The 12,985-nt window shown below is 42.8% G+C and overlaps 1 protein-coding gene across 1 annotated transcript; it reads right to left on the bottom strand.

Annotated features, from left to right (window-relative positions):
• Positions 1-8,121: 8,121 nt before the first annotated feature.
• On the bottom strand, positions 8,122-9,429 carry pou3f3a (POU class 3 homeobox 3a; the record flags this gene model as incomplete). The annotated part of the gene is made up of 1 exon (XM_083996346.1): positions 8,122-9,429. One exon carries the CDS (start codon positions 9,427-9,429, stop codon positions 8,122-8,124), a length of 1,308 nt encoding a protein of 435 aa, XP_083852472.1.
• Between the last annotated feature and the right edge of the window lie 3,556 nt (positions 9,430-12,985).

Below are 12,985 nucleotides of genomic sequence, written 5' to 3'. Positions count from 1 at the left end.
GTTTTGGACAATTCAAAAGTGAGCACTATCTGCCGCCAATATATGAAAATCCGTTGCCAGCCGGACCCCCCCCCCCGGAACTCCAAAAGCGTTTCGATGACTCCGAAAGTTCTCCAAACCGTTCCTTGGCATGACGATGAGTAGAAAATTGGTGAATTATTGATTTTGGGTGAAGTATCCCTTTAAGTGAAACAGAGAGAACACCTGTAACTTTCAGAGAAATTGACAAATGTATGCACTGTTAGTCTCTTTAAAAGGATAGTTCAACATTTCGGCAAATTCGCCTATTGCCATAATCCCTATAGTCATAGTAGTAGGTTATAGCCTATTGTCAGCACATGTTATTTTGAGATCCGCGGAACAGAGACACAAGCTGCTCAGTGAACACAATTGAGGTAACGGTACAGGTCCCCTGTCTTTCAAATATACAGTACAGTCCAACAACTCCAAAATGCTCTTTTGGAGAAGTTGTGACCTGCACATTCACCACGCTTACACAGACAATTAATGAACCTATTTCTACAGGGATTATGGGAACGGGCAAATTTGCTAAAATGTTGAAGTATCCCTTTAAAAATCAGCAGTAAACATGGCATGACCATTAAAAAATGGAGCATCTCATTAGCCATTCAGAGGAGTTCACTCGCTCAGTGATCTATTACTCAGTGACACTTATGAATATCTGACAGTGAGAGGAGGGATGACGTCCCTGTGATGCTGAGGGAGTTTTACAAGACACGTGGCGGCGGCGGCAGCGGCCAACCCACAGACAGATACAGCCACAAAGGACAGATACGTGTTGCCGCCCGGCCCTGAAAGAGGTTAATGTTTAACAACTGAGCTGTAATGTTTCACACATGAACAGGAACACACACATTTACACAACACAAGACTACACACGTACACACACACCCGTAGTGGAGCTGCCTTTTCTTCCCCTCGACTTCAGACTCCGATGCAACCTCGACAAAACAGAGAGGCATCCTCAGGACACGCAAGCAGGCTCACGCAGGACACGTCTGTTGCTATGGTTTCCACCTCCTGCTCCTGATGCCGGGGCAGTGCATGTGTGTAACAGTGGGCTGAGGTTATCCCAGCGCTTCCAGGTGGATCTGCACAGAGAGGAGACACAGTTTGTTGATCCCAGTTGTAGCAGATGTTTAAACCACAAACATGTTGTCTTTTAATAGTAGGAAAACCAATTAATTATTATATATTAATTATTATTATTTATTTGATTAGGAAAATGGACATTAATCAATATTTCAGCGAGAAAGCATATGCTGGAGTTAGCACAGTTGCTAAATTTCATCCGTTGTCCTAAGGCAGGTATCATTAAAAAAAACATACAAACATTAGCCTACACCATGACAATTACTGTAGATAAAACAGAAATCTTACAAAAAAATAAGTCCCACTTCACATCAAAGTTAAAAGTCCGTACACAAAGTAGAAAAGACGAAGAGGTTCCCCATGAGAGCAGGTCTCTCTGTTTAAGGGTCTTTTTAAAGGTGTCACAGTTTCTAACATGACAATAACATCATCGATACCTTCAGTCTATTAAACCGTCTCAACACCAGGACTTAATATTATTATCTGCACTCATGAGTTTCCTACTTAACATGAATCAATATGCCTCCTTTGAGGGAATAATATGGATTCAGTCCTGTGCTGTGTGGAGCTCAGTGGCCACAGCCTTGGTTACTGTTCTGTCAGACACACATCAGCCAATAAAAAGGTAAAGTGTTGCCCCGTTCATGCTGATTCATCCCAGCAGCAGATGAGAGAGAGAACAATCCTAAAACGGGGAAGGAAGGATCTCCTCTGTGATTGTAGCTGCATTCTTGCACAAAAATCCCTCACAGGCCACTGAATAGCATTGGTGGTTGTTGCCAAGGAAACAAGGTCACCAGTTCCATGGCAACAAGCAGCCTGTACTCTCATCATCACCCCATCCCATCCCCATCCCCCTGTACAAGTTTCTATGACAAATATTTTTCTGTGTCATATAGACTTTTAACACTTATGACTCAGGACTAAACGGACACACAACTGTTTATAATGTTTGTTTGTTTTAAAGACACACCTACACGCCTCACAAACATACAGGTCTCTGCTTGTTTACTCTATCATGACATCACCTTTTTTTCTATATTATCAATAAAGCACTAAAGCATTGATCAGCCTATGTCAACAAATACAAAAAAAATGAGGACAATTGCATGACCTAGAAATCCTCCATGATGATAAAACCAGTGAATAAAATGCGTAAATTTGAATCTTACAAATTAAATAATGGGTATAGGCCTATAAATGCAGATTATTTCCAAATGATGATGAGCTGATTTGCTCTGCAGGAGGATCCTTGCTGCCTATTTCATCAGAAACACATGATTTTTCACAGCTGCTGCTGCTGCTCGGGCCAGGTAGGACTGACTGAACAGGTGATGAAGAGACTGATGTGACAACACAATAACAGAGCAAGAAAAACTCTATGAAAAACAATGGTGTTATGAAAATGATGATACACTTAAACACTTTGAGTTCCTCATTTCAGGTTTTAAACAGCAGCATTCATTCATACACAATTGTAGGCTAATTATTATCATTATTTAGTTAAAATGATAGCAGCACCACCATGCAGCCTGTTACTGTGTTGTCACTGTGTCTGACACCAAAACCCATTTTTCCTGTGCTGATCCTCACATCAAGGAGTTTTTAATAAGCATTTACATCTGAGCCCGTTTCCACCACACTTGTCTTTCACTATACTCTCTCCCTCTCTCTCCGTCTGTCCGCCATCACTACTACAGCAAAACAGGTCGATGCAAAAAAATAAAATTAGGCACATTTTTTTTCCCTCCTCCTCGAGTCTGGATTAGGAGATTAGAGCAATAAATCAATGCGTCTTGGCGCAGGAAGCGGACATGCGGAGGCCTACCTGGACGGTCGCAGGTCTTATGCTCGTCTGTGGTCGGGCCAATCAGCTCGGTGAGCGCGCTCCTCTCCCTCCGCACGCCGAGGTTTCCCTGAAATATCCCACTTTGAACGTTTCGCTGCCGTATCGATCGCCATCGTGCCGCCTGCGGAGGATGCTGACGCCAAAGAGCAGGTGGTCGCTGATTTAAAGGAGCAGTGTGACAAAAAAAAAAGAGAGAGGAAGAGGGGGGAAAACAACAAGGCTAAACATAATCCATATATATGATTTTAGTGCCAGAATATTCTGCACTATTGCATCTTATACTGTAAAATTTGCTTCCTCAAAAACAAACAAAACAAATAATGATAGCCTAACTAAATTATTGACTGTTTGCATTCAAAGTAGGTCACATAAACAACAACTGCTGGATTATAAACAAACCCAATACTATGGTGCAAGACATAGGGCTTTCGGTTGGTTTGAACCAGATTTTTTTTAAAGCATTTTTACCCAGAATGCTGTTGTTTATTTGACCCTAAAATCCAAATGTGTATCTTTATGTTTATCAACATAAAGATACAGGTGAATTACAACTATGGAGTTTAAAAGCATCATCAACTTGAAGACTTTAATGCATTATTTAGATTGAACATCCACAGATATGCAATATGTTAATTGTAAGTATTGGGTGCCAATAATTTTCAGCAATATTCATATTAGTGTAAACTAAAGTAAATCTTTTCTGTCTGGCCCATTATGGATCCCTCTGTAACAAAAAGTACACATTTTAATAGGCAAAGTGTCAGTAAAAATGCATGAATAATTTGGTCCAGGAGATGGCAGCATTGTACCTTTTATGCACTCTCTTACTTTGGGTGGTGAGGCATTTGTGGTGGTATGTCTGGGTATTTATAGATATAAGTTTAAGGTTTTTAGGTATTTTTTGCTTTATGTTTTTTATTTCAGACCTTTTTTCATCACCAAGTATCTGTGATCTTAGATAATTACAACCAACACAGAGCTATGCAAAATAAAACTGAGATATTCCTTCACAAATAATTAAATTGTAATTAATGTATATAGAAAAATCTGTTGTATTTTTCAATCTTCACACACTTACAATTCTTTCACACACTTAGTATGCAGGCCGGGCTTCTTTTCTTGGGCATGCTTGTCTAAATTGGCATCATGCCCATGTGTTGAACATGCCCATCAAACGAGTTCCACTCCACCGGTCTGGCACATGCATGCTCGTCACGTTCAGTGGCACCCACACAACAAGCTTGCTAGTGAGAGAATTCATTTCCCTGTCCATTATTCCACAGATGTTTGCTTTAATTTCTTCCTGATGGAGAGACTTTGGTGCTCCATCAAAGCAAACACAGTCAAAGTGAAAAATACTCACCGCAAAAAAAAAAATCTGAATATTCAGATTAGAGGAGAGGAGAGTACTCACACATGTAACAATGTTGACTGAGCCATGTAGAGGCGATTGTGTTACATATAGAGGGTAAAAGCCACAATAAACTCACATGCAAACAGAAGACTCTCTGACATTACATCCACCTCTAATGTTACAGTTTGGACTCTTTTATTCGTGCATGCCACTTCTTCTGACTCCAGGTATAGAGTTATGTGACTCACGAGGTTCGATTCACACTGAGGACGAAGCCATGATGTGTTAATCAGTGTTAGACTGTAGTGGTTAGCCAATCTCCGCTATGTGAAAATAATTAACACCGAACAGTGGGGGACCAATAATGTGCAAACCACAGTGAGAATAGTTCTGGATGATGACTTTTCTGTTGTGAAATAATTTGTCAAACGAGTGCAGTGCAGGTGTGTGTCTGTTTGTATGTGGCCGTGCCTGAGCTGTGAGACACAAACAGCAATCATTAAGGGAGGGATTATCAAGCAATAATTGCTTTATGTAATGTACTTCTGAAAAGGGCTTTAAGAGCAATTATGAGCAATTATATTAGCAGTTGTTATGGGAGGAGGTAATAACATCTTTAGTGAGGCTCCAAACAGCCACTGTCAGGGATACAAAAAATAATTATTACAAAGTTTCAATAGCACACACATTATAAGCAAAAAAAAAGAGGAAGAAAGAAAGAAAAATGCAGCACAGATACAGGTGTTTTTTTCTTTTTGGGGGGAAGGGGGCTCAGGTTTGGATACTTTGGGAACTGTATGGCATCATCAGCTTGTAGCTTCACATCCCAGCATTGATATTCAGAAAAAGACACCTGGTAACGCGTGATGACAAAACCCCTTTAAAGGGCTTCTTATCCCACTCCAATTCCAGCCTTATCTCTCATCTTTACATCACTAAGCTTTGAGGGGATCACACCACAATCCTGGAAGCTTAGGTTTTCCTTCCCCCACCCCCCTCTTTTTTTTCTTTTTTTTTATCAGAATACTTTTTTACAACTGGATGGGAATACATCATCAGTGGGTGATGACAGTGAGCTGCGGTACGACGTGTCCATCTCTACGTGATCTGCCATTGCATTAACATTGTGTTCGGCTCCATGTATAGATTTGATTGACATATTGTATGTCCATATTTCTTCTACATGCAAGTTCCTTGATTCGGACAGGTTTTATTTTTTTCAAGTGTACCTGCAGTATCAACATTGCCTTTCAGCTTCTCTGGTGCAAAGAAAATACACCTAATTTTCTTAAATGTGCATTTTTTGAGGAGACTCAAACTAGTTCAACAAACAAACAGGAGGTTTTTACCGTGAATAAGTCCTTGTTATATCTACTTGTGTCCTTCAGAAAGTTGACCTGGAGTGACAACAGCTGTATAGGCTAATGTGTAAAGACCCATTCATACAGGAAGACGAGTGAGGCTATTTATAACCACAAGGCCCAAGTTTCCCTTTAATCCTGCCAATGTTCATCGAAGACACACACACCTTAAACTACATGTCTGTGTGACTGTCTTCATAGTTGTTTGTTATGATAGATTTATTTTTATTTTGGGGGGTTTTGTTTCGTTTTCTTTGCTTGTTGCTCCAATTAAGATAGAAAACCATGGACTGTTTTATTGTGGATCAGATTTAGTTACTAAGAGTTACTAAAAAAAAGTGTGTGTTAGTCACCTATTTGTTTTCATAAAAGAGAAGATGCCAAAAATACACACAGACACACACACGAACACACACAGAAAACGTAATCAAAAGTGCAACAGTTGCTGTTATGCATTAACTCTCAGGTTTATGTTTATTGCTCAGTTTTCTGTCTGGTTTGTCAGTAGGCTGCTGTAGCCTGCCAGCCGACCTTTGACCTCCCTCCCGGTTTCACTGAAACTGCGGCTTCTTCCTCTGACTCTCTGGGATCTTTGTTTGGTGACATCACCACATGCATGTGTACGTTTCTGTATGAATTCATTACTGTGTCGCCGTCGTCGTCGTGTGTTTGTGGGCGCAGGGAGAAGAAACACACAGATTGTTTTTCAGAGCCATGCAGCGTCCCGAGCTCCTCGCCGCCTATCTGCCAAACCCATCATCTGTGGCAAAAGATCCGCCGCCTCGTGTCACTCCATCTCGCTGTCACCTTGGCAACCGCTGCCGAGGTGAACTGCCAGCTGGGATAGCCGACCTCTGTTGGCGGCGCTCCACAGAGCTGCAGTCCACAGCAGGATGTAGTATGTGGCTGGACTGATACAGCACAGCATACACCGCACGGAAATGTAGATCATTTCTAGAACAGGTCTGTGTGATGTGTTCGAAGACATTTAAAAAAAAAAAACAGATAGTGAAAGGTGACTTTGGTTTATGTTACAGGAAACACTGGGATGGGTTGACGTAGTGAAGCTGTTGGGCTGCAACTGGAAAATGTCTCAATAATCGATGAAGCCAGTTATTTTTTTAATTAGTTACTATTCGGTTAGTTGTCTTTTCTAGAAAAGACAAGCAGTGAAACGGCCTCTTATCATAATACATATCTATCAAATATGGCAAAGAAAATCATCTTTGCAGCAGAGGGAATAGAACTGGCAAAGGTTTGGCAATTTTGAGTACAAAACGTATCGATGATCAGAGTAATTGGTAAGTAATAGATCCATACACTGACGAGTCATTTCATCTCTGGATGCAAAGCCTAAAAAAACATGAATTATTTTTAATTTTGTACCTTTTTGACTGTTACTTTGGTGTGTGTATGTGATCAAGTAAGTGTGTGTGTGTGTGTGTGTGTGTGTGTGTGTGTGTGTGTGTGTGTGTGTGTGTGTGTGTGTGTGTGTGTGTGTGTGTGTCAATCTCAGATATCTGAACACAGTTGTTTTCTTTTATCTCAGATTTATTAAATAATTAGTCTATTCCATGAAAATAAACAGTGGAAAAAATAAAATAAATAGTCCAAATCATCACACAAGAACACACAGCAGACTTACTTGTACATTAACTTAAGGGAAATGTTTGCTAATTTCAAAAAAGGAGAAGTAAGAAGAAGGGAGTAAGAAGACGTTTCTATGAATGAAAACACAATACTGGAATTACCTCTGCTCTTTGACCATCTTCAACTGTGTCACAACATAAATCCACTGACACACAACACAAATGTGAGAAACACCTTTAAAGGAGATAAATTATTGCTTATTTAAAAAGAAACAGCAACTTAATGCTGACTAAAGCGCATTAAATCAATGTCTTCCATTTCAAAAAACATGAGGGGGACAGGTTACGGCCCAGTCTGAGCCTGTGGGACATTAAAATCTGCAGCATTGCAAGGGAACTTTTATTTTTAAACAACACAGAGATACTGTATGTAAAGGAGCGTTGCCTGTGTCAACTTCTTTCTAAGTGCTTCTCTTTTCTTCTCTGTGGGCTCTGATCTGTAGGTGAAATTTTGCCTTTAGCATGATTTTAAATTTGTTTTCTATTCAAATTTCAGCTCAGCTTTTTTATTTTCCTGTCCCAAAGGCTGATTCATAGTGCAGAGGAATACACGACGATGCATAAAAGTAAACATCTGTCCTGGTCTGAAATGCACACACATCCACGCACACACACATACAGGCGCACACACACAGGATAACATTATAGTGGATCAATGGACGTATGCACTTGTAAGAAAAAGTTAAACAAATATTCTAGTCATCCGGGGAAAACGTGTCTCTAAAAATCTATTCAAACACTTCACGTTGTTCAGATTTCTCCTCCTCCTCCGTCATTAAAAAAAAAAAGTAATTTTCACGTGTCGCTGTACATCCTCTTGCAGTCTATGGAGGGTGACGGCGTGTCGGGACCCATGCTGCCCACCTGTGAGTACGTGTCCTCCGGGGTTCGTGGGAGTCCAGGAGGCGTCATGCGCTTCTCTTTCTGCCTGCGGTTGCAGAACCAGACCCTGACCACCTCCTTCTCCAGCTGCAGACTGTCCGCCAGAGAGGTGATCTCCTGCGCCGAGGGTTTGGGACACTTGAGGAAGTGGCTCTCCAACGCGCCTTTTACGCTCACCTCGATGGACGTGCGCTTTTTCCTCTTCCTGCCCTGGGTGGCGATCTTGTCGATGCTGGTGGGGCTGCCCGTGGTGGAGTCGGCCTCCTCCAGCCATTTGTTGAGCAGAGGCTTGAGCTTGCACATGTTCTTGAAGCTCAGCTGGAGCGCCTCGAACCTGCAGATGGTGGTCTGCGAGAACACGTTGCCGTACAGCGTGCCCAGCGCCAAACCCACGTCCGCCTGCGTGAAGCCGAGCTTGATCCGCCGCTGCTTGAACTGTTTGGCGAAATGCTCCAAGTCGTCGGACGTCGGCGTGTCCTCGTCCGAGTGCTGCTCGTGTGAGTTCACGCCGTGATGCTGCTGGTGAAGGTGCGTGGTGTGGTGGTTGTGGTGGTGATGGTGGTGATGGTGGTGGCTGCTGCCGTGGTCCAGCTCCGGGGACTCTCCGCGCACCAGCCCCGGGTGCATGAGACTCTGTCCGGCGGCGTGTGAGCTCAGCATCCCGTTGACCGTGAACCCGCCTGGCTGGGAGTAGATGAGAGACTGCTGCTGCTGCTGCTGCTGCTGCCCCTGCTGCCCCTCTGTGATGCTGCCTCCCCAACTCCCCGGGTGCGTCTGGTGCGGCCCCAGATGCGGGGACCGGTGGTGCAGAGCGGAGCCGGAGTGGAGGTCCTCCCGGCCGCCGCTTCTCTTCACCTCCTGCTGCTGCTGAGAGGAGCTGGGGGGCCACGGGGAGCCGCTGGCCTCCACCGCGGCCACGGCGGCTGCTGCTGCTGCGGCGGCCGCGTGGGGCAACGATGTCATCCACTGGTGCGCGTGGCTCAGCATGTGGCCCCCGTTGCTCGCCACCATGGCTCCCTGCATGAAGTCGCTGGTCTGCACCATCTTAACCGCCGAGGGGTCTCCTCCTCCTCTGTATCCGCTAGAAACCGTGGTGACAGCGGCGCTGCCCGGCTGCATGCCACCGCCGCCCCGCCGGTCAGAGTGAAGCACCGGGCCGGATAAGATCCTGCTGCTGGCGAGGTAAGGACTAGAGGTGGCTGTGGCCATCCCCCAAAGCATATAGTGTTTTATGTGTTTCTCTCGTGTGCTGTTTGCTTTAAAGTCCCACTTTTCACTCTAATCCATAGCCTGTGAAGTCACTCTGTGTCAGCATGAGAGGTGTTCTTGTTCTTGCGCTTGTAAAAAAGAAAAGAAAAAGTGTAAAATCACTCCATGGAGGCTTAAGTGATAATTCTTTAGTTACTCGGAGGCTTTAAGGTGCATGGACATGTGCGGCAAAACATACTTTGTTGCGCAGTCCTGCATGTGCGACAAAAAGATAGTTCACAAAACTTTTTTCTCTGTCCCGTGAGCTCCGCCGTGCGTAAATCCACAGACGCGTTGATGATGTTCAGTATGAAAACACCTTCTCCTTCCCCTCGTGCCACACCGAGGAGCTGTTACGCCGCTCACGTGAAACCTGCCTCTCTGATATCGAAGCTGTTTATGAATGTGATTAAAGGAGCGCGACGAAACAAACTTTAAAGCCTCCGCGGTCCTCTCGGTTGTCTCTGTCTCCCCATCTGCTCCATCCGGTGCGTCCTCTACGGAGAGAAGGAGATGAGCGTGTGTTTACGGTCGGTGCCAAGGCTGCGTATTCTCTCTCTCCCCCTCTCTCTCTCTCCCCCCCAGCTCCATCTCCACCCAATTACAACTGGAAGACTCTGCAAAGCTCCCGCTGATTGGACGCGCAGCCGGAGAGGAGCTGGTGCGTCTCGCAGTCTCGCCCCGGGTGCACAAAGTTCTTGCTGCAGGAAGAAGAAAAAAAAGCAACAGTATGCTAGAAAATATTACAATAGAAAAAAAAAATATGACGGACACTGAATACCCTGGCTGTGTCTTCAAGCAGGCGCAAAGCATGAATTATCTCAGCATGGAGAATAAGAAAGCCTGCAAGCAGACAAAACAAAACACCCTCTAAAGAAGCCTTTAAATAATAAAAACCCATCATTATTGCAGTTATTATTGTCGATCTGCATTCTTGTTTCTTATCGTTATATCTCTTTGACCATTTCCGAGGTTATAAAGTCATTTAAGTTTGTTGTGCCAAACAAATAAAGCCTTACAGTTGTGAATTATCTCTTTTATAATAACGCAGTGCAGCGAGGCCTGTGTCAAGGATACTCAAGTCGGCTGTGGGTAAACAGGGGGTTTGTACGCCTCTTGCATCTTAATGCGCTCTCCTTTTCATATGGTAAAGGGAAAAAAAGGCCACGGTGGCGTGACGCGCCGCTCTGGCGAGCTCTGAGGGTGCCACAAAAACCAGCCAGCAGTTTGATTTTTCTTTCCATCCACAGTAAACACACCAGTTTCGGTGGGGAGGTTTCCATTTGCTCGGGTCAGTTTATGGATGGCCTGTTAAGTAAACGTGTAGTGGGGAATTTTTCTACCTCGGTTTTTAAGGGCCTTAAGAGAGCAAAGCATCGATTGAGACGCATGAAGTTTGTGTGGCTGCAGGAGAGAGCCAGGTGCAGCCCAGTTAATGTGCTAATTTATGTTTTTCAGCGGATTTGTCTTGGATCTTATCCAAAAAGGTAAAAAGGAGAAATAGCCACCGAAATGTATTTGCCCAAATCTGCACTGCAACATAGTGTTTTGTCAGATCAGTTAAACTACTTTTGGATTAAGCAGATTTTAGGAAAGGCTGTAGTTGAGTCAAACTGCTATCATAATTTGCAGCAAGAGAAATGTGCAATATTCTTTATCATTCAGCAAATGTAGACATGTTTATATGCTGTTGTTAAAATGGTTAAAAAGCATTAAGGTACCACAGCAAACAAAGATCTGTAAAATTATAACTGTATCAGTTTCAACAGAGATGCTTCAGGAAAAGAAAGAGGTTTTTCATATTTTGTTTGTTTCTGTCTGGAAGATGGAGAGCGGTCAGGGTGACACCCAGAGGTCCAACTCCAGAGAAACAGTGACACGCTCACTCACACTCAACTGTAGCTCTGGGTATCATCACACACACTGTATCAGACGACACCATCACTGAATTATCTGCTGCATTTAAATGCTGCAGGAATTTAGTTGCATAAGGTCTTAACCTCTGTGACTCCAGCAAATTTAAGAATTATCTCATGTTTGAAGAATTATTACTTTCTAAGGCTTACTCTCCTTTGTAAAGAGTGAATAAGTCAAAAATAACCGGCTCTATAACCAGTTTATGAACAAAGTAGTGATGAGAAGTTCTTAGCCATTTATGAGGACAACTTTTGGGTTGCAAGTTTTTGAAAAATCCCCACTGGTGAAGAGCTTTTCTCCAGCATGACTTGGTTATAAATGTTAATTACTAATTAAGGGAGGGTTCTTAGAATAATGCAAATCTGCAGTTGTGGATTGCATTAATTTTGTTCAAGTTTTTCAAATGAATTTAAGGGCTACATAAAAAAAAGAAAAAAAAAATACAAAGCCAGTGTCAGACAGCCAGAGGTCTTTTTATGCAGGAGCCCAAAAATGTTCAGTTTTAGGATTTATTTTCTATTTTTTTTATGACTTTTTCCATTATATTCATTCATTTTATAATTATTGAGCTTCCTAGACTTTGTGGTTTCAAGAATCCAGCATTTAAAAACTGGTGACTATAAATAGAGATTAATGACACATGAAAAGGTGTGCATATCAAAGTTGAATACTATCACTAAATATTGTAATGGTTGTGAGAATTACTTAATAATTTAATAATTCCTGGGTACATTAGTATAAATTTCGCAACACCGAATTCACAACTGCAGACTGATTATTGTAATAACTGATTATTAATGACTAATTACCATTTGTCAGTAACAAGTGTCATGTAGAAGAGGATACACACCAGCCAGATGGATTTGTTTCTGACTGGTTGGTGTCATTTAATAGCTTTTAAGCATGAATAAATGATTTATTAATCACGAATAAAGCTATACGTACAACTTCTAAACCCTTTATTTGATAGAAAGTTATATAAGTTGGTGTAAGCGCTCCAGGAAACAGCGTTTCATTATGAGGTGGTAATTTATTCCACAGCTTTTATGAGCTGCATTCAGTAAAACAAAGTCAAAACGTGTAGCGTAGCTGTGCTAAAGCCGCACACTGTTTCTCATGTTTCCAACCTACCAACGCACTGTGGAGAAAACCAGACGACTCAGGGAATGCAGTAATGTTTTTCATGTGTTGTGCTGGCTGGTCACAGCACTGGGTCCTCTATTTGTTATTCATGAAGGAAGCTGGGTGAAGAGGCCTTCTTATGATGCACATTTTTCTCTCTGCTCTCCCTCCCTCCCTCTCTCTCTCGCCACGGAGCTGCTTGACAACTAAGCAAATATGCTGTTTTAGTTGTAGTGAATCCTGCAATTAATCCGGCATAATGAGCATGACACCATCAGCTAATTGACATTATTGTTTCTTTTAGATCGTCTTCAAATCATTTACACAGAGATGTTGTCTCTCCCTCTCCTTTTCTCCCTCCCTCTCCCTCTCTCTCTCCTCCCCTCTCCCTCTCTCTGTCTCCCACTCCTCGCCCTCTGTTGAGTCTTCAATATGCAGATCGGCCATTTCTGCCCCCGGGCTATTTTCTTTGGTCGACTTTTTGAAATAT

This window comes from Trachurus trachurus (genome assembly GCF_905171665.1).
Source record: "Trachurus trachurus genome assembly, chromosome: 21".
Lineage (NCBI taxonomy): Eukaryota > Metazoa > Chordata > Actinopteri > Carangiformes > Carangidae > Trachurus > Trachurus trachurus.
This window is presented reverse-complemented; position numbering and strand designations above follow the sequence as displayed.